At 47.4% G+C, this 26,602-nt stretch overlaps 1 protein-coding gene and 1 pseudogene across 1 annotated transcript; one reads left to right on the plus strand and one right to left on the minus strand.

Annotated features, from left to right (window-relative positions):
- Positions 1-34: 34 nt before the first annotated feature.
- On the minus strand, positions 35-26,476 carry LOC103017898 (histone H1.8). The gene is made up of 5 exons (XM_007192609.1): positions 26,365-26,476; positions 3,523-3,782; positions 1,480-1,840; positions 610-674; positions 35-286 (listed from the first exon to the last, which is right to left on the minus strand). The coding sequence occupies exons 1-5, from the start codon at positions 26,474-26,476 to the stop codon at positions 35-37; spliced, it is 1,050 nt and encodes a 349-aa protein (XP_007192671.1).
- Positions 18,173-18,800, plus strand: LOC114239161 (40S ribosomal protein S27-like; annotated as a pseudogene).
- Positions 26,477-26,602: the final 126 nt, after the last annotated feature.

The raw sequence follows: 26,602 nt of genomic DNA on the forward strand, positions 1-26,602 counted from the left end.
AAAAGTAGAATCTCAGTCTCTCTCCACCCCGCCTCTAGCTCTCGGCTTCTGCCTTCTTACTGGCCGCTTTGGACGATGAGGACTTGGTGGGAATGCCAGGCTTTCTCGGGCCTTTAGGGGCCTCTGCCTTCCTGGCCAGTGGTACAGGCTCCATCTTGGACCCACTGCCCTTGGGAGGAACAGGGGCCTCGGCTTTAGGCCCCTCCCCGGCCCCCTGGGCAGCAGCCTTTTTAGGGACCTTGCTCCCCATCTTCTTTTTGGCTGGGGAAGCAGCACCATTCTTGCCCTATAAGAAAGCAAACCAGGAGCAAGGTGACAGAGCTGGGCAGGGCTGGGTGCACAGCTCAGAGCCCACGAACTTAGGGTTGAAATCCCAGCTCTGGGTCACTTTTGACAAGTGACCTCACCTCTCTAAGTCTCAGCCTCTTATCTATAAAATGGGGATGGTGATCCTCAGGGCGCTGAAGGGCCGGGGAGGAGAGGAAAGTGCTCTGTACTTTGTAGGAAAATAAGCTGCCCCCTTCCTCGGCTGACCCCTCTGGGGCTGGGTGGGGATGCCTGAGCTCTGGTCGCTGGAGACCCGGAGCAGGAAGTCACCCAGGCACCTACCTTGGTGACCGTGGGTTTGGAACTCTGACTCCCAGGCTTTGTTTTCCTGTGGGCCTTGGTATCTGCTGGAAGAGGGGATGGCATGTGAGAAAGACCCCTTTCAGGAGGAGCTGCTGCTGGGCAGGAAGCTTCAGGGGTCCCACGGCCCTCGTCCTGCCCAGGGCCCAGTCCTCACTCTGACACTTGCAGGCTGTGTGACCTGGAGCAAGTAGTTTAGCCTCTCTGAGCCTGGGTGCCCTAGTCTGCCAACTGAAGGTAGCAGCCTCTCTACCACGGACAGTTGGAGGATTAACTGGATGGTGGATGACCATCCCCCACTCCGTTCACAGCTCAACGCCTGCCCACACCAAAGGCCCCTGACAGGTGTATCTGCCTCTAACCTTTAACCCATCTTCCACATGGCGGCCAGGATACATTTTAAAAAACACCTTGGACCCTAGCTGTCCCCTGTTCAGAGTCTTTCTGTGGCTCCTCATCGTCCTCCAGATAAAGTCCAGCCTCCTGCTGCCCTTCACAACCTCCCCTTCCCCCTCCCCCGGTACACACAGAGACAACTATTTGTACTTCTTCCACCTTCTTCATGCTTCCAGGTCTTTGCACAAGCTGTTCTGCCTGGGACACCTCCTCCAGGAAGCCTCCCCTGAACCCTCTCAGAGATGATCCCTCCTTCTCTCTCTGCGCTCTTCTTCCCCATACCCACCCCCACAAGCTACCATGCATTCTCTGTCTCTCTGAGTCAAGCCAAGTGCTCAGGGCACATTGGCTAGGAAACCCCTCCTCCCCAGAGCTGGCCCCTCCATCCCAACTCATGTCCAGTGGCTGCCAGAAACCCCCTCCCATGCCCTCCTCTCACCCCATTCACATCCATACCTTGGTTGCTCCTTCCACCTTTGACCTCTGACTTCCCGCCGGGCCCACTGGCAATGGGAGGGGCCTGTGTGGCCTTGTCTGGCTGTTGGGAGGACTTCTTGGCCTCACCCAGTCTTGCCTCTTGGTCCTTGTTCTGCTGGCCTTTCTTGGGGGCCTTCTTGGCTGCACCTGGTTTGGGGGTAGCTGTCCTCCCCTCTCCCGGCTTCCTGGACCCTTTTTTCACCTCGCCTGGGTTGGGTGGGTTCTTCTTTGACTCACTTGGTTTCTTGGGGTCCTTTCCCTCAGCTTGACCAGGCCTCCTGGGGGCCGTCATGGTGGACGTCTTCCTGGGCTGGATTTTCCTTTTGTCTTTGGAAACTAACTGGAGGAGGAGAGAACGGGGTGGGATTGAGAGCAGAGGTTCTGGATGTCTCACGCCCTTATACCCTACATGAGGCTCAGAGAAGACCCCATCCCAAAGGAGGGGGAGAAGAAGGCGGCCAAGGGCTTGCGGAGAGGACGCAAAACCACCTCCTAAATGCCGGCTGCCGGTAATGCATTCCACCCATTCATGCACTGTGAGGAAGGGTGCTGCCATTTAGGAGCTAAGGAACCCGAGTCTCCAAAACTCACCCAAGCTTCTCCTACCCTCCCTGCACAGGTGGCGGGCACGCGCCTCCCACCCCTGCACCCGGAAGCCTCGGAGCCAGGCTTCTGGGAGCACGTCATGCACACTGAGCCCTAACGGTATCTCTGAGATGCTAACCTATAATCTCCTTTGACCCCCCAACACCATCCCACGGACTGTGGCTCGGACTCCCCGCCTCCCCGCCTCACACCACCGCGTCCCCAAGTCTCCCTGCCGCTTCGCTTCTGTGTAGCCGGACACGGACATGGAGGTCAGACGGCTGAGAGTGCATGGCTTCCTGGGGCCTCAACCCCAGCCCAAGTGCGACTCGCCCAAGTCTTCTCCTCCCCCTCTGGCCTCGGTCTCCCCATCTTTACAATGGGGCCATCAGGGAGGGTGAGAGCGGCAGGAGGATGCAAGCGTCCCTGGCGAGCAGGTGGTCCCTGCCCCTCTAGAGCGCAGCTAATGACGCTGCTCCCCAGCGTCCCTGGACCCTCACGGCTCCCCGTTACCGACCAAGGCCAGAAACAGCCCCCACACATTCCTGACTCCGTGGTACCCAAGACCCCCTTCCCTGCCTCCCAGCCCCTTGGCCCACTTTCCTGACTGCCTCCCAGTCACACGCACACCCAGTGCCCTCTCTTGCTCCCCTTCACCGCACCCTGTGCCCCTGGCCTTGCCATGGCTGGTGTCCAAGCTCTGACCCACACACCCAGAGTTCCAGGAGGGGGCATCCCCTGTGCTCAGCCACCCTATTTCCACAGGGATTGGAACGTGGAGGTTGAGAACGTTCCACCGTGTTCCATGGAGCCTGTCAGAGGAACTGCTACTTGCTGGGGCACAGCAGTGACAAGACAGACCCCATGTCTGTGTCCCTGAGATTTCCCTGGTGGCAGCTGGCAGTCACAATGCTGGGGCTTAATTCTGTGGCCAAGTTTGCCCTTAGCTCTGGGTGACCCTCCCCTTTGAAAGAGGAGGATGTAGTGGCTCAGGGAGGCGTCAGCCCTGGTCTGGGGACCTCGGGTCTGGAGCCATACAGCACGGAGAGCAAACCCCATTTCTGTGGCCCCGTAGAGGCCAAGGTTAGGTCTGTGCCGCCCGTGGTAAGGAATCCCAGGAAGGGGTCACGGGCGCCAAGGACCCAGAAGTGAAACAGCTGAGACGGTCTCTGGTCACTCAACACACCCAACAGGGATGGAGGCAGATGCAACAGGGTGACCGGGGCCGTGTGGGTGCTCAGCTTTCCCGGGGAGAGGGGGGGTCTTGGCAAAGACAGAAGAAGAATGAGAAGAGACAGAAGGAGAGAGGGAACAGGGCAGGGGACCAGCACCCAGAGGCTGGGAAGAAAGAGTTGGAATTGGGGTTCAAGCCCTCGGGAAAGTCCACCCACACCCTGGGGCCTCTCGCCACCCCCAACCCCACTCCCAGCGGCTGACTTTGAAGCTGCCAGTGGCTCCCCGGGCCTTGGAGTTGACGGGCCTGACGAGGAGGCCGCGGTGCATGCCTGTGGCCAAGGCCTGCTTCAGCAGGTACTTGAGCCGGAGGACGTCCATCGTCGGGTACTTCTGCAGGATGTAAACCTTGATGGCCGCCACCGAGGTACCCCGGCGCTGCTCCCCCGCCTGCAGCGCCTCCAGCACCATGCGCAGCACCGGAGGGTGGCGGCGGGGTTCTCGGACACCGCTCCGGCTCAGGCCTACGGACAGACAGCAGGACATCACCCGGGGCCCAGACCTCCCTCAGGCCCCGTTGACGACAAACACACCTAGTGAAGCACCCACTAGGCGCTGGCCAGGCCCCACTGTGGGTGAGCAAGCGGCCGGGGGATCAAGTACACACCCCTCACCCCCACCCCAGGTCAGTGCCACTGCCCCCTGGCCTGGGAGCAGAGGCGGGGGGCACTGCTTGGCCACCCGGGGTCTCCCGGTGCCCGCCGTGGGGCTGGGCACACACCAGCCCTCCACGAAGGCTCATTAAAAGCATTAAAGGGTCCTTTAACAAACAAACCTACACCAGGTCAGTTGTCTAGCTCTAACTACCAGTTTACAGGAAATGCAAGGGCCACAGGCATGAAATCAGTAAAACCCAGACTGTGAGGAACTCTGCAGAACACACGGTCCGGTTTCTCCTACAAATAAGCAAGGAGGAAAAGAAAACGTGGGAAGGGCCCCAGAGAGGAAAGATCCTAAGAATCCCTTTAACCAAATGCAACATGGGGGCCTTGCTCAGACTCAGAACATGATTTGAACAATCCAACTGGAAAAAAAAAAAAGGCAACTAGACAAATGTGAACACTGGAATATTTCATGATATTAAGGATGATACTGTTTCCAGTGTGCTGATGGTATTGTAATTATTTTAAGAGGTTCTTATCTTTTAAAGATAAATACTGAACTGGGACTTCCCTGGTGGCACAGTCAATAAGACTCCTTGCTCCCAGTATAGGAGGCCTGGGTTCGATCCTTGGTCAGGGAACTAGATTCCATATACATGCCACAACAAAGAGTTTGCATGCCACAACTAAGGAGCCCATGTGCCGCAACTAGGGAGCTGGTGAGCTGCAACAAAGGAGCCTGCCTGCCACAACTAAGACCCAGTGCAGCCAAATAAATAAATAAATAAATAAATAAATAACGATAAATACTGAACTGTTTACAGATGAAATGATAAGTCTGGCATTTACTTTGAAATAATGCAGTAGGTGAAACAAGGGTAGCCACAAGCTGTTAGCTGTTGAAGTCGGGTCATGGGTGCATGGAGTAGGGGCGCAGGTCACTGTACCATTCAGTCTACTTTTGTGTCCGTTTAAAAGTTTTCATCATGGGACTTCCCTGGTGGCGCAGTGGTTAAGAATCCGCCTGCCAATGCAGGTGATGCAGGTTCAATCCCTGGTCCGGGAAGATCCCACATGCTGTGGAACAACAAAACCCATGCACCACAACTACTGAGCCTGTGCTCTAGAGCCCGCGAGCCACAACTACTGAGTCTGCATGCCACAACTACTGAAGCCCACGCACCCAGAGCCCACGCTCCGCTCCACAACAAGAGAAGCCACTGCAATGAAAAGCCCGCGCACCACAACAAAGAGTAGCCTCCACTCACTGCAAATAGAGAAAGCCCGTGCTCAGCAATGAAGACCCAACACAGCCAAAAATAAAATATAAATAAATCAATTTATTTAAAAAAAGAGTTTTCATCATAAAAAGTAACAAAAGAATTTCACTCCTAGGTATATGCCCAAGAGAAAAGAAAATATATATCCACACAAAAATGTGTACACAAATGTTCACAGCAGCATTATTTATAATAGCCCAAAAGTAGAAACAACCCCAAAGTCCATAAACTAATGAATGCATAAATAAAACGTGTTATTGCCATAAAATGCAATGCCATCCAGGCAACAGGAGGAATGAAGTACTTCCTTGAAAATATTATGCAGAGTGAAAGCAGCCAGTCACAAAAGTCATATATTGTATGAGTTAGCTTATATGAAATGTCCAGAACGGACAAATCAGAGCCAGAAGGTAGATTAGTGGTTGCCAGGGGCTGGGAGGTGGGCAGGGATGGGGAGTTGACAGCTAATGGGCACAGGTTTTCTTTAGAGGGGATGGAAATATTCTAAAATTGACTGTGGAGTCGGGTACACAACTGTGAATATACTAAAAGCCATAGTACACTTTAAATGGGTGAATTGTATGGTATGTGAATTATTGAAATATCTCGATAAGCTGTTATTTTTAAAAAGTTGCAAAGGAGAGTAGGATTCAGAGGTGAGGAGGGAGACACTGTGAAAAGTTGTCAGTCACTGTAAAGCATGTAAAAGTGGTTTAAATATGAAACCTGATTTAAACATAGTGATTAGAAATGTTGATTTCCAACCAATTTGCAAAAACTAAAGACTCAAAAAAGGAATCAAGTGGCTAAAATATATATATTTTTTAAAACCACATTTTAAAGTGGAAAAAATAAAACGACCTTGTACATATATAGACTGCTATATCAAAGCCACATGGGAACTACAAACCAAAAAACTACAATAGATACACACACAAAAAAGAAAAAGCAACCCAAACACAACACTAAAGATAGTCATCAAACCACAAGAGAAGAGAACAAAAGAAGGGAAGAAAGAAGAGCAACAAAAACAAATTCAAAACAATTAAGAAAATGGAAATAGGAACACATGTATTGATAACTACCTTAAATGTAAATGGATTAAATGCTCCAACCAAAAGACATAGACTGGCTGAATGGATACCAAAAAAGACCCATTTATATACTGTCTACAAGAGACCCACTTCAGACCTAGGGACACATACAGACTGAAAGTGAGGGGATGGAAAAAGATATTCCATGCAAATGGAAAACAAAGAAAGCTGGAGTAGCAATACTCATATCAGACAAAATCAACTTTAAAATAAAGACTGTTACAAGAGACAAGGAAGGACACTACATAATGATCAAGGGATCAATCCAAGATATAAAAATTATAAATATGTATGCACCCAACATACAAGCACCTCAATATATAAAGCAAATACTAACAGCCATAAAGGGAGAAATTGACAGTAACACAATAATAGTGGGGGACTTTAACCCCCCACTGACACCAATGGACAGATCATCCAGACAGAAAATCAATAAGGAAACACAGGCCTTAAATGATACTTTACACCAGATGGACTTAATTGATATTTATAGAACATTCCATCCAAAAGGAACAGAATACACATTCTTCTCAGGTGCACATGGAACATTCTCCAGGACTGACCACATGCTGGGCCACAAAGCCAGCCTCAGTAAATTTAAGAAAATTGAAATCATATCAAGCATCTTTTCTGACCACAATGCTATGAAATTAGAAATAAATTACAGGGAAAAAAAACCCTGTAAAAACACAAACTCATGGAGGCTAAACAATATGTTACTAAACAACAAATAGATCACTGAAGAAATCAAAGAGGAAGTTAAGAAAGACAAATGAAAATAAAAACACGACCATCCAAAACCTATGGAATGCAGCAAAAGCAGTTCTAAGAGGGAAGTTTATAGTCATACAATCTTACCTCAGGAAACAAGAAGCATCTCAAATAAACAACCTAACCTTACACCTAAAGCAACTAGAGAAAGAAGAACAAACAAAACTCATTTAGCAGAAGGAAAGAAATCAGAGATCAGAGCAGAAGTAAATGAAACAGAGGTGAAGAAAACAATAGAAAAGATCAATCAATCTAAAACCTGGTTCTTTAAAACGATAAACGAAACTGGTAAACCTTTACTAGACTCATCAGAAAAAAAAGGGACAGGCTTCCTCTTTCAATAAAATTAGAAATGAAAAAGGAGACTACTACAAGCAACTATACACCAATAAAATGGACAACCTGGAAGAAATGGACAAATTCTTAGAAAGGTACAACCTTCCAAGACTGAACCAGGAAGAGATAGAAAATATGAACAGACCAATCATGAGTACTGAAGTTGAAACTGTGATTTAAAAACTTCCAACAAACAAAAGTCCAGGCCAGCTGGCTTCACAGGCAAATTCTATCAAACATTTAGAGAAGACTAACACCTATCCTTCTGAAACTCTTCCAAAAAAATTGCAGAGGAAGGAACACTCCCATTCTACAAGGCCACCATCACCCTGATACCAAAACCAGACAAAGATACCACAAAAAAAGAAAATTACAGGCCAATATCACTGATGAACATTTATGCAAAAATCCTCAACAAAATACTACAAACCGAATCCAACAACATGTTAAAAGGATCATACATCATGATCAAGTGGGATTTATCCCAGGGATGCACCGATTCTTCTATATCTGCAAATCAACCACTATGATATACCACATCAACAGACTGAAGAATAAAAACCATATGATCATCTCAATAGATGCAGAAAAAGCTTGTGACAAAATTCAACACCCATTTATGATAAAAACTCTTCAGAAAGTGGGCATAGAGGGAACCTACGTCAACATAATAAAGGCCATATATGACAAACCCACAGGAAACATCTCAATGGTGAAAAAATGAAAGCATTTCCTCTAAGATCAGGAACAAGACAAGGAAGTCCACCCTCACGACTATTATTCAACATAATTTTGGAAGTCCTAGCCACAGTAATCAGAGAAGAAAAAGAAATAAAAGGAATACAAATTGGAAAAGAAGAAGTAAAGCTGTCACTGTTTGCAGATGACATGATACTATACATAGAGAATCTTAAAGATGCCACCAGAAAACTACTAGAGCTCATCAATGAATTTGGTAAAGTTGCAGGATACAAAATTAATGCACAGAAATCTCTTGCATTCCTATACACTAACAATGAAAGATTAGAAGGAGAAATTAAGGAAACAATTCCATTTACCATTGCAACAAAAAGAATAAAATACCTAGGAATAAACTTACCTAAGGAGGCAAAAGACCTGTACTCAGAAAAGAAAGAAATCAAAGATGACACAAACAGGTGTTCTTAGATTGGAAGAATCAACATTGTGAAAATGACTATATTACCCAAAGCAATCTACCGATTCAATGCAATCCCTATCAAATTACCAATGGCATTTTTCACAGAATTAGAACAAAAAATTGTACAATTTGTATGGAAACACAAAAGACCCCAAATAGCCAAAGCTATCTTGAGAAAGAAAAACAGAGCTGCAGGAATCTGGCTCCCTGACTTCAGACTATATTACAAAGCTACAGTAATCAAAACAGTTTCATTGCAGCACTATTTACAATAGTGAGGACATGGAAGCAACCTAAATGTCCATCAACAGAGGAATGGAAAAAGAAGATGTGGGGACTTCCCTGGCAGTCCAGTGGTTAAGACTCTGTGCACCCAATGTAGGGGGCACGGGTTCGATCCCTGGTCGGGGAACTAAGATCCTGCGTGCTGCAGCCAAAAAACAAACAAACAAAAAAAAAACAAAGATATGCTACATATATACAATGGAATATTACTCAGCCATAAAAAAGAATGAAATAATGCCATTTGCAGCAATGTGGATAGACCTAGAGATTGTCATACTGAGTGAAGTCAGAGAAAGGCAAATATCATATGATATCACTTATATGTGGAATCTAAAAAAAGGGTACAAATCAACTTGCTTACAAAACAGTAGGGTCACAGATATAGAAAACAAATTTAGGGGCTTCCCTGGTGGTGCAGTGGTTAAGAATCTGCCTGCCAATGCAAGGGACATGGGTTTGAGCCCTGTTCTAGGACTATCCCACATGCTGCAGAGAAACTGAGCCTGTGTGCCACAACTACTGAGCCTGCATTCTAGAGCCCACAAGCCACAACTACTGAAGCCCACATGCTACAACTACTGAAGCCCGTGCACCTAGAGCCTATGCTCTGCAACAAGAGATGCCACCACAATGAGAAGCCCGCGCACTACAACAAAGAGTAGCCCCTGCTCGCCGCAACTAAAGAAAGCCCGCATGCAGCAACGAAGACCCAACACAGTCAAGAATAAATAAATAAATAAATAAATAAATAATTTTAAAAAAGAAAACAAATTTATGGTTACCAGGGGATAAGTGGGGGGAGGGATAAATTGGGAGGTTGGGATTGACATATACACACTACTATATATAAAATAAATAACTTATAAGAACCTGCTGTATAGCACAGGGAACTCTACTCAACAATCTGTAATGGCATATATGGGAAAAGAATCTTAAAAAAAAAAAAAAGAGTGGATATATGTATATGTATAACTGATTCACTTTGCTGTACACCTGAAACTAACACAACATTGTAAATCAACTATACTCCAATAAATTTTTCTTAAATGAGACCCAATTAAACTTAAAACTTTTGCACAGAAAAAATAAACAAAACAAAAAGACAACCCATGAAATGGGAGAAAATATTTGCAAATGAAGTGACTGACAAGGGATTAATCTCCAAAACATATGAACAGCTCATGCAGTTCAATATCAAAAAACAAACAAACAACGTAATCCAATCAAAAAAATAGGCAGAAGATCTAACTAGACATTTCTCAAAAGAAATACATATGGCCAAAAAGCACATGAAAAGATGCTCAACATCACTAATTATTAGAGAAATGCATATCAAAACTACAATGAGGTATCACCTCATACCAGTCAGAATGGCCAACATCAAAAAGTGTACAAACAATAAATGCTGGAGAGGGTGTGGAGAAAAGGGAACTCTCTTACAGTGTGGGTGGGAATGTAAATTGGTACAGCCACTGTGGAAACAGTGTGGAGGTTCCTTAAAAAACTAAACATAGTGGGGGCTTCCCTGGTGGCACAGTGGTTAAGAATCCGCCTGCCAATGCAGGGGACACGGGTTTGAGCCCTGGGCCGGGAAGATCCCACATGCTGTGGAGCAACTAAGCCCGTGCACCACAGCTGCTGAACCTGTGCTCTGGAGCCCCCGAGCCACAACTACTGACGCCCGCAGGCCTAGAGCCTGTGCTCCACAACAAGAGAAGCCACCGCAGTGAGAAGCCCGTGTACCAGAAGGAAGCGTGTCCCCCACTCGATGCAACTAGAGAAAGCCCGCATGCAGCAAGGAAGACCCAACACAGCCAAAAATAAATAAATAAAATAAATAAATTTATTAAAAAAACAAAAAAAAAACTAAACATAGAACTACCATATGATCCAGCAATCCCACTCCCAGGCATATATCCAGAGAAAACCATGATTCAAAAAGATACATGCACCCCAATGTTCATTGCAGCACTATTTACAATAGCCAAGACATGGAAGCAATCAACATGTCCATGGAAGGATGGATGAATAAAGAAGATGTGGTACATATATACAATATATATAATGGAATATTACTCAGCCATGAAAAAGAACAAAATAATGCTATTTGCAGCAACGTGGATGGACCTAGAGATGATCATACTAAGTGAAGGAAGTCACACAGAGAAAGACACATATCATATGATATAACTCATATGTGGAAGCTAAAAAAAACAAGGTACAAATGAACTTATTTACAAAATAGAAATAGAGTCACAGATGTAGAAAACAAACTTACAGTTACTGGGGGGAAAGGGAGGAGGGATAAATTGGGAGATTGGGATTGACATTTACACACTACTATATATAAAGCAGATAACTAATAAGGACATACTGTATAGCACAGGGAACTCTACTCAATACTCTGTAATGACCTATATGGGAAAAGAATCTAAAAAAGCGTGGATACGTGTATACTGTACACCTGAAACTAACACAAAATTGTAAATCAACTATACTCCAATAAAAATTTTAAAAAATAAAATAAAATAAAGTGGGAAAAAACCCACCTGAAAACTCTAGATCTCAGCAAAAATTGTAAAGAGGCTTAATCAAATTCAACCTCTATTGCCTCCTGGCCAGGAAGAGCCCAGTGTCTGAGAATATTCATTTTGGGGCCAGAGCCTGCAAATCAGTAGAGTCTGAGGTCAGTCAGGACCCCTGGAGTCTCACTCTCCTCCTGCAAATAAAAACTCCCCCACCTCCTGTGGTGGGGAGGGGGCCCTAAGGAGCTCTGAGCCCTCCCAACTGCAGTGTCAAAGGGTTTCTGGAGGGGCCTGGCCTGGCGTGACAGCTCTGAGACAGGCTGGGACCTGGGACCGTCTGCTGCAGTGCTTGCACCTGGACAGACATCTCTTCAAGCAATGACATACAAAGAAACTATAAGGGACTAAAAATAACTGCATGCATGCCCAATGGGGCAAATTACGGGCAACAAGAATCAGAAAAACCAAAAACCCAACTGCTACTTCTGAAGAGCTGGGAGCAAAAGCAGGGTACTGGGCATGCCCCCTGCACAGAACACCACCAAAGGGGTGGGCAGACCACCTAAGCCACCCCTCTGGCCCGACCCCTGGACACACCCTCACCCCACCCCATATGAGGAAGCAGTTTGCACCCCTCCCTCAGCAAGCGAGCAAGGGAACCTGTTACTTGTTTTCGCTCCCCCCTGCTGCAGCAAGGGTCCCAATAAAGCCTTGCCTGAATTTTTTTTTTTAATTTATTTTTGGCTGCGTTGGGTCTTCGCTGCTGGGCGTGGGCTCTCTCTAGTTGCGGCGAGCGGGGGCTACTCTTCACTGAGGTGCGTGGGCTTCCCACTGCGGTGGCTTCTCTTGTGGAGCACGGGCTCTAGGCATGCGGGACTCAGGAGTTGTGGCGCATGGGCTCAGCAGTTGTGGCTCGTGGGCTCTAGAGCACAGGCTCAGTAGTTGTGGTGCACGGGTTTAGTTGCTCCACATCACGTGGTATCTTCCCGGACCAGGGCTCGAACCCGTGTCCCCTGCATTGGCAGGTGGATTCTCAACCACTGCGCCACCAGGCAAGTCCCTTTGCCTGAATTTCTTATCTGGCCACTGATCAATTTCTATTGATAAGGAGGCCAAGAACCATGTTCAGTAACATACTTTGTGGCGACACCACAAAGGGACAATTGTTCCCTTCCCAGAAGAGGATCTACGCACCTCTGGGACCACTGAACACAGCTTCCCCATGGGTGACAAGTGGCCACCTGAACCTCTTGTTTCAGTGTCACCACATTTGGTAAGTCTGCCTTCCTGGCCCCTGGGGGCCTCAGTGCCCTCATTCAGGCAACTCTTTCCCCTTCCCCTTTGTCCTTTTTCCCTCACCACTTTCCCTTTGTCCCTTTTCCTCTCCTGAAATCTCTCTACTTCTCTCTCTGTCCTCTCCTACTTCTGTCCTATCTTTCCGAGAGAGTGGACATCAGGCAGCTACAGCATCACTCCTCTCAGCTTGTGAGACCTGCTCCCTCTGGCCGGCAGCAGCTCACCTCGACAGGTGACAAGCAGAGGTGGGAGAGGCTCGCCTCACACAGTGCAGATCCTGGTCCAGCAGGCTCTCCTGACAGGAGATTTATGAGAATGATAGAGGTTCAAACCTCAACATGTGGCTGGAAGTCCGATCATCCCAATATTCTCACCTTTATTTTCCTGCCGTCAAGAGAAGTCCCGTTGGACAGTAAATGCTGGAGAGGGTGTGGAGAGAAGGAAACCCTCCTATACTTTTTGTGGGAATGTAAACTGGTACAGCCACTGTGGAGAACAGTATGGAGGTTCCTTAAAAAATTAAAAAGAGAGCTACCATATGATCCTGCAGTCCCACTCCTGGGCATATATCCAGAGAAGAACATGGTCCGGAAGGATACATGCACCCCAGTGTTCATCGCAGCACTGTCTACAATAGCCAAGACACGGAAGCAACCTAAATGTCTATCGACAGAGGAGTGGATAAAGAAGACGTGGTACATACATACAATGGAATACTACTCAGCCATAAAAAAAGGATGAAATAATGACATTTGCAGTAACATGGATGGACCTAGAGATTGTCATACTGAGTGAAGTAAGTCAGACAGAGAAAGAGAAATATTGCATGATATTGCTTATATGCGGAATCTAAAAAGAAATGATACTGGACTTCCCTGGTGGCGCAGTGGTTAGGAATCTGCCTGCCAACGCAGGGGACACGGGTTCGAGCCCTGGTCCGGGAGGATCCTGCGTGCCACGTAGCATCTAGGCCCCGGCGCCACAACTACTGAAGCCCGCGCACCTGGAGCCTGTGCTCCGCAACAGGAGAGGCCACCCACAGTGAGGGGCCCACGCGCCACAGCGAAGAGTGGCCCCGCTCGCCACAACTAGAGAAAGCCCGTGCGTGGCAACGAAGATCCAACACAGCCAAAAAATAAATAATTAATTAAATAAATTTAAAAAGATGGGCTTCCCTGGTGGCGCAGTGGTTGAGAATCTGCCTGCTAATGCAGGAGACACGGGTTCGAGCCCTGGTCTGGGAAGATCCCACATGCCACGGAGCAGCTGGGCCCGTGAGCCACAGCTGCTGAGCCTGCGCGTCTGGAGCCTGTGCCCCGCAACGGGAGGGGCCGCGATAGTGAAAGGCCCGCGCACCGCGATGAAGAGCGGTCCCCGCACCGCGATGAAGAGTGGCCCCCACTTGCCGCAACTAGAGAAAGCCCTCGCACGAACCGAAGACCCAGCACAGTCAAAAATAAATAAATAAATAAATAAAATAAATAAATTAAAAAAAAAAAAAATAAATAAATAAATAAATAAATTTAAAAAGAAATGATACAAATGAACTTATTTACAAAACAGAAACAGACTCAAACTTAGAGAATGAACTTATGGTTACCAGGGGGGAAGGGTTGGGGGAAGGGATAGTTAGGGAGTTTGGGATTGACATGTACACACTGCTATATTTAAAATGGATAGCCAACAAGTATCTACTGTATAGCACAGGGAACTCTGCTCGATATTATAAGATAACCTAAATGGGGAAAGAATTTGAAAAAGAATAGATACATGTATATGTATAACTGAATCACCTTGCTGTACACCTGAAACTATCACAACACTGTTAATCAACAATACTCCAATAGAAAATTAAAAGTTTAAAAAAAGAAAAAAGAGAGGTCCCATTGGGAATGGGCTAAAGCTGCAGTTTTCTATATACTGGTGTATGCGTGGGTGAGAGTCCCACAGATGATGTACAACTGGCTGATTTCTGGGCTTGATCACCGCAACGGGCAGTGGATAGGGTCTTCCCTCCTTCACTGGCTCTTTCTGGAAGCACGCAGGTTGGTGCCTGAATAGATACCCACAGGGGGCAGGTTGAAAGGGCAATCTTTCTCTCTCTTTCCTTTTCAGTCTTTTCTTTCCCTCTTCCCTTCACCTGTCCCTTGGTTCTCAGCCCTGCACTCTCATCCCCTTAATCCTCAAGATTTCTTGTTTGTGTGTTTAAGTTTTTATCACTGGTATCTTTGTATTATGTAGTCTTGTCTGTCCAACTGCTCCTGCAAGTCTCTGCCGAAGCGCAGTGGAGCATTTATGCCTTGAAGTACAAACACACACAGCCACATCGCCTGAAACTCCTGTCTTGGGTTACTTGGTGGGATTTTAAAGAAAAACAACAACAAAAAAAAAAAAAAAAAGAGAGAGGGGCTTGCATTTCTCTCCTTTGCCTTTGCAATGTAACTATTCTGCCTGAGCTCCAAGAATTCCCTGATCCATCTGTAGTCCCCCAGTCTGAGGGGAAAAAAGAGGCCTTTTTAATTTCAAGAGGGAAAACTATGAGATCTCTGATTCTGTAGAAATTAACTTGTCTAACTTAAGCTTGTCAGTTTAATTAATACAGACCTGTCTTTAGAGGCATCAACATTAAGTATATTTTATTTGTACCTAGGGTTACTGAAAGTCAACAAGTACATATTGTTTCTGTTATAAAATCTGTCATCAAGGAGAATGACCTGATGTGATTAAACTTTTAAGTAAATTTAACTATGATAAGAGCTTTTTGATAAACTCTATGGGAATAATTATGTTTTGGAAACGTCCATCTAGAATAGTCCCTCCAAATTTTGGTAACTTAAAACTAAATTAAGTCAAATGATAGGAATCCATCGAGTATCCAGGCCATTTCAAATAAGATGAAATACTGGAACATTAATTGTTAAACAGGTCTATATCTACCGACTTTTCTCTTCTTGTGAGAGGAAAACTAAAGATGTTTGGGTTTATTAGACACATGTCTTGCACCATATTAAGGAAAGAAATTGTGCTTTGGGAAGATACATGTTTCTAGATGTTATGGGATATTCCAATCAAGGAATGCTAATGTAAAAGACAGTTCATGGTTGCTTAAGGAAAGTAGGATGTGTGTTTTCAGAAAAGAAGGTATGAGGGTGGCTTCCTTGGTGGCACAGTGGTTAAGAATCCGCCCGCCAATGCAGGGGACACGGGTTCTATCCCTGGGCCAGGAAGATCCCACATGCCGCAGAACAACTAAGCCCATGCGCCACAACTATTGAGGCTGCGCTCTAGAGCCCACGAGCCACAACTACTGAGCCTGCATGCCACAACTACTGAAGCCTGTGTGCCTAGAGCCCATGCTCTGCAACAAGAGAAGCCACTGCAATTAGAAGCCCATGCACCGCAACGAAGAGTAGCCCCCGCTCGCCGCAACTAGAGAAAGCCCATGGGCAGCAACAAATACCCAACGCAGCCAAAAAATAAATAAATTTTAAAAAAATAAGATATGAGGAATGGAAATATATTTTATTAAAAGGAAAAAGTGATTTTTGTCCTAGGGCTGGTTATTTCTGAATGGAAAGAATAAGGGACAGTATGATATGGCTACACAAAGTTGCAGAAGGTTTGCAGAAAAGGATCATTGGAAAAAAAATTTTGTATGTGGTCAGGACTTTCTAAGATTGGGTCAAATTTAATTAGCAAAATGGATTTTATTAAGAGTAGGCTGATGCAAGACTGGATTTGCTTTCTCTCTCTAGGAGAACAAAATTGCCCTGGAGTGCTGCTTTTGATAAAAGATCGTGTGAGTTCCTGTATTTACTTTTGAAATCGTTTTTTCACCTTAGCTTAAGGAGTAAGTAAGTACTCTCACCTTATTCTATGTCCAAAAATCCCCTGTGGGAATACTCCCACCTCTAGGCCCTCAGGTCCTGACCCCTGTGGCCTTTTCCATTGCGAATCTGTAAGGAGAGGTTTGGCAGGTTCTCAGAGAACCCTGACAAGTTTAGGGACGAATTTATCAGGCTGGGGTTGACATTCTCTCTCACCTGGCAGGATATCATGGTTATTCTGGCCCACTGTTGCACCCTGGATTAAAAGGAGCGCATACTGAGAAAGGCCAGGGAACATGCAGATGGCCTGGTGGCCACCAATCCACACCACCAAATTTATCAGGTGGGTAGGGATGCAGTCCTAGAACACGACCCACACTGGGACTGTGAAGATTGTGCAGGCCAAGCTAGGATGAGACATTATATTACTTGTCTACCAGAACGAAGGAAAGGGTATATGGTGAAGCCTGTAAATTATGATAAGGTCTGAGAGGTTACACAGGAAAAAGATGAAAATCTGGCAGTCTTCCCGAGCCGGGCGACAGAGACATTCAGGAAGGACACCAATGCAAACTCTGAGTCCACAGAAGGGAGGACACTGTCAGCCATGCATTTTATCACCCAGGCTACTCCTGATATCTGGAGAAAATTACAAAAGCTTGAGGCTGGGCCCCAGACCCCGCTGTCAACCTTGGTAGAGGAGGCCTTCAAGGTCTGTAACAACCAAGACTTAACGGAGGAGACCAATAAGAATAAGGGGCTAATAAAGAAAATGCAGCTTTTGGCTGCTCTGATCCACCCACCACCTCGAGGGGATCCTGAAGGGTCAAGAAGGCTGGACAGACGGCCAAGAATTTGCCTGGGCCAGAACCAGTGTGCCTTTTGTTGGAAGGGGGCACTGGAAGGGGGAATGTCCTGAAAGCCCTCCTGTGGGATGCCCTAGAGGCAACTCCGCCCCGCCCCAGTTCCTTGCGAATCTCTCAGATAAGAGATTCCTGCACACCAACTGAGGGGGCCGGAGCGCCTGCCCAGCTCCAGATCCCACTCGATCCATCCTCATCACTCCAGGGGAGCCTCAGGTCACCCTTGATGTGGCAGGTAGGAGAACTGAATTTCTTGCCGACACTGGAGCTGCCTGCTCTGTTCTGACTTGGCCAGCTGGCCCCCTCTCCAACCGTTAATGTATTGTGACGGGAGTCGATGGACAGCCAAAGGGAAGGCAATTTAGGTCTCCCCTTGCCTGTGGAATTGGGTCCATTATTATTATTCACTCCTTTCTGTATATGCCAGAATGCCCTGTCACCCTCCTCGGAAGAAATTTGCTAAATAAATTAGGAGCTAGTATATGCTTAGGACAGGGGAGTCCAAGGAGGTAAAGAATTCAAATTCAAATAGAGAATGCATCTATTTGTAGCCCCAGATGGCCCACCTGCTGGTCATCAAAATGTTCCCCAAGACATCCCCCAGGAAATTAGAGAACCGGTAGATCCTGCAGTTTGAGATACCTCGGTGCCAGGAAAGGCAAAACTTGTTCCCCCAGTAAAAATACGGTTAAGGCCTGGGGAAAAATACCCCTGGAAAAGACAATATCCTTTAGATGCCACGCGCCTGGTCTTGTGCTGCTCGCTAGGGGTGTTGCCTTAGAGATCTGCATGGGCTGGGCTTGTGAAAGGATCAACATGCCTTTGGCTAGAGATTCCAAGATCCTTCCTTGGAAAAGGAAATGAAAAAACATAAAAAGAAATGCCTCGGGGCTTCCCTGGTGGCGCAGTGGTTAAGAATCCACCTGCCAATGCAGGGGACACCGGTTCGAGCCCTGGCCCGGGAAGATCCCACACGCTGCGGAGTAACAAAGCCTGTAAGCCACAACTACTGAGCCCGCGTGCCACAGCTACTGAGCCTGAGTTCTACAGCCTGCGAGCCATAACTACCGAAGCCCGCACGCCTAGAGCCCATGCTCCGCAACAAGAGACGCCCCTGCAATGAGAAATGAGAAGCCCACGTACCACAAAGAAGAGTAGCCCCCACTCTCTGCAGCTAGAGAAAGCCCGCGCGCAGCAATGAAGACCCAACACAGCCAAAAGTAAATAAATAAAATAAATAAATTAAAAAAAGAAACGGCTGGTTCAAAGCACAAATTCTTATTTTATGGATGTAAAATGTCTAGGTTGCTACAAGATTACCACGGTTTTCAGCTGTGCTCAGACAGTGGTGCTCTACGTAGGTTGTTCAACAGTGTTGTGCTGGCCAACAGGAGGAAAGGCCAGACCCACAGAAGGGTGTTCATTTAGAAGAAAGCAACACTGATGACCCACACAGCTTCCCGAATCTGTGTTCTATCGCAGAGAGCCTTATCAGTTCAGTAATTCCAGTTAATCTACCAAGATAATGTAATTATGTTTAATTTTGTAAGGTATACAACAGCGCTCTCCTATTTGGGTGTCAGTTTTTCAATCAAGTTTTGATTATGGGAAAAAAAAAAACCCCACAATATCCTTTAAAGCCTGAAGCCCTGAGCGGAATCCAACCGCTGCTCATCAAATTCCTAAAACACAAACTCATTAGGCCCTGCCAACCCCCTTGCAATACCCCAGTCCTCCCCGTTCAGAAGCCTGACAGGGAGTATTGGTTTGTGCAAGGCTTACGAGCAGTGAATGAGGCCGTCATCCCTATTCACCCACTGGTGTCAAACCCATACACCCTCCGCACCCAAGTGCCAGGGAGCACACAGTATTTCTCTGTTTTGGACCTCACAGATGCATTTTTCTGTATTCCCCTACATCCAGACTCTCCATACCTTTATGCCTTTGAATGGACGGACCCTGACACCCTGGAGGCTACCCAATACACCTGGACAGTACTTCCGCAGGGTTTTCAGGACAGCCCCCATCTTTTTGGAAACGCGTTAGCAAGGGAACTGAGGGAACTGAGCCTTGAGAAGGGAACTCTGCTACAATATGTTGATGATTTATTGATAAGTAGTGAGACCAAATAAGATTCAGATAAAAATACTGTTAGGGTCCTAAATTTTCTGGCAAGAAGGGGATATAAAGTATCTTCAACCACTATAAAGTATCTTCAACCAGCAACAGTTTCAATATTTAGGACTGGGTTTGACCCCAGGGACAGGAGCCCTTCCCATAGATTGAAAAACAGCAGTTAATGCATTACTATCTCCAACCACAAAAAGGCAACTCTGAGGCTTTCTCAGGAGGGCTAGGTTCTGTCGTATGTGGATTCCAAATTATAGCCTTATAGCAAAACCCCTATGTGAGGCTCTAAAGGGAGAAGAAAGGGAACCCCTTCAACGGAATAAGGACCACTAGCAGGCCTTTGAGACTCTGAAGACTGCGGTGAGTAGAGCACCAGTGCTGGGTCTTCCAAATTTGCACAAGCCCCTTACCCTACACATTCATGAGAGGTCAGCGGTAGCACCACGAGTCCTGACCCAAAAGCTGGGACCGGATCAGAGACCAGTGGCTTACTTCTCAACACAACTGGACTCAGTGGCCCTGGGACAACACTTAGGTGTGTCAACCCCTCATCAGGTACAATTTGTGCTGAAAGTCAAAGGACATCATTGGTTGACTGAAGGAAGGTTAACAAGATATCAGGCCCTCCTATTGGACACCCCAGGCATTATCTTAAAGGTATGCCAAACCCTGAACCCAACAACTCTGCTTCCAGCGGTCTAGAGTGGAGACTTAGTGCATCAGTGTATAGAGACCATAGAACAAACTTGCTCGAGCAGGTCTGATCTAGATGAACCTCTTGACAGCCCTGAGGTCAAACAGTTTACTGATAGGAGCAGTTTTATAGAAATGGGAACCCAAAAGGCGGGGTATGCCAGTTAGTCTAGATGAACGGAATCGAAGCCAAGGCCCTGCCCCTCCAGACATCAGCCCAGAAAGCTGAACTAATTGCATTAATGAGAGCTTTGCAATTAGGGAAGGATAAGAAATTAAATATTTTTTACTGACTGTAAATATGGGTTCCACGTGCTACATGCTCATGCTGCCATTTGGAAAGAGCAATGTTAATCGCTAGAAATTCCCCCATAAAATATAAAGATTTGATTCTGGCTCTTTTAGAAGCAGTGCAGCTCCTGACCCAGGTAACAGTAATCCGCTGCAGGGGCCATCAGAGGGATGGATCCCTTGTGAGCCAAGGAACAGAAAAGCTGATCCAACTGCAAAACAGGCAGCTCAATTGCAAGAGCCTGAGCAAATTATGGCCCTAGTGATTGGCCCCCTGAACTCCCTAGCCTTCTCCAGTATTCCCCACAGGAACAAGAAAATGCTGAGAAACGGGGCTATGAGAAGAGAAGCACAGGCCGGTCTAGAAAGGAGAACACGGTTCTAATTCCTGAGGCCCCAAAATGGAAACTCACTAAGAGCTCACATGCTGCCACCCACTATGGGAGGGGTCAATACGGGACTTGATGCAAAAGGCTTTTTCAGGGAAGGGGCTTAAAAGAACAGTAAAACAAGCAACACTTGCCTGTGATTTACGTGCCCATAATAACCCACAGGCCCATCCAATCCCCCCTTCATTACTCAGGCCAATTCAATGCCGAGGGACATATCGGGGGGAAGACTGACAGATTTCACCCAAATGCCCCCGCGGTCAGGATATAAATATCTTATGGTGTTTGTCAGTACTTTGACAGGATGGGTTGAAGCCTTCCCCATCCGATCTGAAAAGGCTATGGAAGCCTGTAAGCCCCTTTTAAAAGAAGCAGTTCCTCGGTTTGGACTTCCAAAGTCCCTCCACAGTGATAACGGGCCCTGTTTTATAGCCAGAATCACACAGGGGCTCACAATGGCCCTAGGGATAGACTACAAGCTACATACCTCTTGGCACCCCTAGTCTTCAGGGAAGGTAGAGAAAATGAACCATCCTTTAAAGAAAACCTTAGCAAAACTCTGCCAAGAGACTCATGCACCCTGGACCAACTTGCTTCCTATTGCACCCCTCAGGGTCCGTGTAGCCCCAGGAGTGGTCTGAGGCTTAGCCCATCTGAAATGACCTATGGGAGGCCTTTTCTTACTACTGATATTCTACTGGATGAGGAAGTGAACCAGGCCCTGAGATATATTATTAATCTAGGACAAGTTCAGGAGGCAATCCAGGACTCTGCCCACAAGGCACTGCCAGCCCCCACTACAACTACAGAGGAAGGAGCAGGCCCTTCACAAATAAACCCGGGGGACCAGGTTCTTCTTAGAACTGGAAAGAGGGGTCCCCCAAAGACCAACTATTGCTAAAATGGAAGAGCCCCTATAAAATAATTTTAACCACCCCTACTGCTGTCAAACTGCAAGGGATATCTAGTTGGGTACATTTGTCCAGACTAAAGCTTTTACCTACAGAAACCCCGCAGGTTCCAACAGAAGAACAATACACCTGTGAGCCAGTGGAAAATCTGAGATACCTATTCAAAGACAGGCACCATCAACAGATAAGTAAAATGATGTAGTAGACTAGACTCCTATTTGCCATTCTTGCTATTGTACTCAGCAGGAGCATACAGGGGCGTCTTGTTAAAAATGTTGTAAAGCTTTATATGCTGAATTACCAACATAAGGGTCTGCTGTCCCCTAATTTTTTTTAAATTAATTTATTTATTTTGGGCTGCGTTGGGTCCTTGTTGCTGCACGCAGGCTTTCTCTGGTTGAAGCGAGCGGGGGCTACTCTTCGTTGTGGTGCACGGGCTTCTCATTGCGGTGGCTTCCCTTGTTGCGGAGCACGGGCTCTAGGCGCATGGGCTTCAGTAGCAGCATGTGGCCTCAGTAGTTGTGGCTCGCGGGCTCCATAGTTTTGGCACGGGCTTAGTTGCTCCATGGCATGTGGGATCCTCCAGGACCAGGGCTCAAACCCGGGTCCCCTGTGCTGGCAGGCGGATTCTTAACCACTGCGCCACAAGGGAAGCCCTATCCCCTAATTTTTTAAGTACTAACAAGAGTTATGTCCTTCAAGGACTGTCCTCTCTTAACAACCGTGAGACAGACATTCAGTTCTGCACCCCAAAAGTGTTTGTTTTTCCTCTGTGGACACCCAAACCATCAGATGTTATGGAATTATGGCCAGGCCCCTGTCCTTTTCCAACCAAGCTATAGCGTATAAATGCATTGATGATGTTCACTTCATAGGAGAGGGCACTCTAGGGAATATAGGCCTAAGAGGGGTTTTTATCTGTAACAGGACCACTCCAGCTCATCAGCGAGCCCAGAGAGCACTAGAAATGATCTTAACAGGGGCAGGGCTGGCCACAGGGCCGGCAGCTCCGTGGGGAGGCTTTACCTATCATGAAACAACACTGAAAAATCTCACTAGACAGCTTGGTTATATGATGGAACAGACAAGACAAGCCTTAACGGGACTTAGGATCTCTTGTTTCTTTGGCTAATGTAGTTCTTGACAATTGTCTAGCTCTTGATTACCTTCTGGCAGAATGAAGTAGAGTTTGTGCGATAATTAATATGTCCTGCTGCACCTGGACCAATGCAATGGGACAGGTAGAATTTAATATTAAGGAAATATATGCCCAGGCAGAGCAGCTTCACAATTTTGTCAGGGGCGACATCGCCTCCACTGTCTGGTCAACAGTTAAGGAAGCCCTCCCAAAGTTAACCTGATTTCTTCCCTTTCTAGGCCCTTTAATGGCTATTGTTGTTCTTCTCCTTTAGGGCCCTTGTTTGTTTAACCTTCTGGTTAAGTCTGTGTCTTCCAGCCTCCAACAGTTTCAAGTAAAGACTCATGATGTCTCAAGGAATTCAACCCATTCCAGTGGAGAGTGGCCCAGGTCCCTACAGTTCCTTGGAATAGTCAGCGAGGGACTTCTACACCACTAGGGTAGGCTAGGGTCTGCGGCCCCTGTCTAGCAGGAAGAAATTTCAAAAGGAGAGACCTTTGGCCCCTTACCCTTTAAGAATAAGGGGTGTAGAATCCCTCAGGGGGGAATGAGACAGGCTGGGACCTGGGACACTTTGCTGCAGTGCTTGCCCCTGGACAAATGTCTCCTTGAGCAATGACATACAAAGAAACTATAAGGGACTAAAAATAACTGCGCGCATGCCCAGTTGGGGCAAATTACAGACAACAAGATACAAAAAGACCAAAGAGCTCAACTGCTTCTTCTGAAGAGCCAGGAGCAAAAGCAGGGGGTCAGGAGCAAAAGCAGGGTACTGGGCATGCCCCCTGCACACAACACCACCACAGAGGTGGGCAAGCCTCCTAGGCCATCCCTCTGGCCTGATCCCTAGACACACCCCTACCCTCACCCCATAGAAGGAAAAAGTTTGCCTCCCACCTGAGTGAGCAAGCTAGCAAGGGAAACTGTTACTTGTTCTCCCTCCCCCTGCTGCAGCAGGGGGCCCAATAAAGCCTTGCCTGAATTTCTTATCTGGCCTCTGATCAATTTCTATTGATTAAGGAGGCCAAGAACGCTGGTTGGTAACAGATGCGTGGGTTGGGGAGCGGGGAGTCACGGTACCATTCAGTCTACTTTTGTGTCTGCTTGAAAGTTTTCATCATAAAAAGTAACAAAAGAATTTCACTCCTAGGTATATACTCAAGAGAAAAGAAAATACAGGTCCACACCGAAATGTGTACACAAATGTTCATAGCAGTATTATTTGTAACAGCCAAAAAGTAGAAACAACCCAAAAGTCCATAAACTAGTGAATGCATAAACAAACCGTGGTATAGCCATAAAATGCAACGCCATCCAGGCAACAGGAGGAATGAAGTACTTCCTTGAAAACATTATGCAGAGTGAAAGCAGCCAGTCACAAAAAGTCATATATTGTATGAGTTAGTTTATATGAAATGTCCAGAATGGGCAAATCAGAGCCAGAAAGTAGATTACTGGTTGCCAGGGGCTGGGAGGTGGGCAGGGATGGGGAGTGACAGCTAATGGGTACAAGTTTTCATTTAGAAGGGATGAAAATATTCTAAAATTGACTGTGGAGATGGGTATACAACTGTGAATGTGCTAAAAGCCACTGTACACTTTAAATGGGTGGATTGTATGCTATGTGAATTATTGAGGTATCTCAATAAGCTGCTTTTTTTTTTTTTTTTAAGTTGCAAAGGAGAGTAGGATCCAGGGGTGAGGAGAGAAACAGTTGTCAGTCACCATAAAGCACATAAGTGGTTTAAATATGAAACCTGATTTAAACATGGTGATTAGAAATGTTGATTTCTGACCAGTCTGCAAAAACTAAAGACTCAAAAAAGGAATCACGTGGCTAAAACATATTTTTTTTAAAAACCGCATTTTAAAGTAGAAAAAAACCACCATCCCAAAACTCTAGATCTCAGCAAAACTTGTAAAGAGGCTTAATCAAATGCAACCTCTTTTCTTTCCTGGCCAGGAGGAGCCCAGTGTCTGAGAATATTCGTTTTGCTAATCCGTAGAACCTGAGGTCAGCTGGGACCTCAGGAGAGTCTCACTCTCCTCTCCAGGCCTCAGTCTTCCCATCCCCCATCTCCCATGGTGGGGAGGGGCCCTAAGGCGGTCTGAGCCCTCCCAGCTGCAGTGTTAGAGGGTTTCTGGAGGGGCCTGGCCTGGGGTGACAGCTCTAACCCTTGCCCTGTCTCCCCCAAACCATGCCCTGTCCCAGGGAGCCACCCCCAAGTCTCCTTCCTCCCCCCGGCCCTCCAACTGTGTTCAGCTTCTCATTCCACAGTTATTCGATGCCTGCTGTATACCAGGATGTCCAGAACAGAACTCACAGCTCCCCGAAAACCTGTCCCCCATCTTCTCTCCTCCACAAATGTGCCCACCCCCATACCTACCCAGACACCCAAACAAGTGCCCAGGGAACATCCTGGAGCCCCTCCCGCTCCCCAAAGTCTTCTCTGCCTCCATCCCCAGGGCGCAGTCTCCACCCCCTTTCTGACCCTCTCCTCCATTGCCTTCAGTACAAGGGCCAACACACCTGACCTCAGCCTTGGAGGCCCAGTCTGATCAGCCCCTGCCCCCATCACCGCGGCTCCCCCAGCTCTGCCCCAGCCAGCAGGAAGACGGCGCAGCTCCCAAGCACTCCACCAGCGCTCTCCCCTCCAGGCCACAGCCTGTGCCATGCTGTTCCCTCGGCCTGGGCGGCCCTGGCCACCCAAGCAGCGTTCATTCATCCTTCAAGACCTAAACATCATCGAGATTTGGACCCCAGCCAAACTGAGCAACTCTCCCTGTGCTTCCCAGGCAGCTGGCACCCCTCACTTCCTCCAGAGGAGTCTTTGCAAGTACTCAGAACACTTCCCCTGCCCCAGCCCTCCTTCCCCTGGGTGAGGCTTATCCCTCCTTCAGAGTCACCTCCTCTAGGAAGCCTTCCCTGACCTCCCAGAGGGGGTTAGGCGACTCCTCTGGGATCCTACAGCCCTCTGGGTCCCCACCACTAAAGCACACACCACATTATCAAATGGCATCTATAATGAGGCAGGCTTGCCTACCAGACTGGGAGCACCTGGAAGGAATGAAATGGGTCTGTTTGCCTCAGTGGACCCCATATCCAGAGAATCCTTGAGGCGTTGTTGTTGATTAAAAATTGGGACGCAGCCCTAAATCCAAAGCCCAGTCAAGCGTCGAACGCTTGCTTAGCTGTTGCTCCGGCCCCTTCAATTAGCTGCCCTGCAGCTGCAGCTGGGCTGCCAGTGCTCGCCCACAGCAAATGGGCTCCAGCTGGGGAGGCCCCCCCTCTGCTCTCTTCCCTGGCCCCCACTACCTCTGGCATCAGCTCTTCTGCCCCTGGGGTGGGTTCTGGGGCCGGACTGAGAGAGGAGGAGAAGGGTCGGGGAAGAAGGGTTCAGGACACCCAGGGAACGGGCTCGCGCGGATGAGGGAGGGGCCGCTCCCTTTGCTCACCTGGCTTTTCAGACCCAGATGACCTGGACGACCCCAGTGTGGAGGTCGAGGAGGCTGAGGAGGCTGAGGAGGCCGAGGAGGTGTCACTGGAGGCGACGCTCCCAGGAGCCATTTCACAGGCAGATGCAGATGGCCCCCTACCCAGGCGTGAGGCCGCCAGGCCTGCCTGCTCGCCTTACATACCAGCAGGCCCGGCCCCACCACTCCAATTAGCCCCTGATTGGGCTGGAGGCTCTGA

Source organism: Balaenoptera acutorostrata, chromosome 10 (assembly GCF_949987535.1).
Source record: "Balaenoptera acutorostrata chromosome 10, mBalAcu1.1, whole genome shotgun sequence".
Lineage (NCBI taxonomy): Eukaryota > Metazoa > Chordata > Mammalia > Artiodactyla > Balaenopteridae > Balaenoptera > Balaenoptera acutorostrata.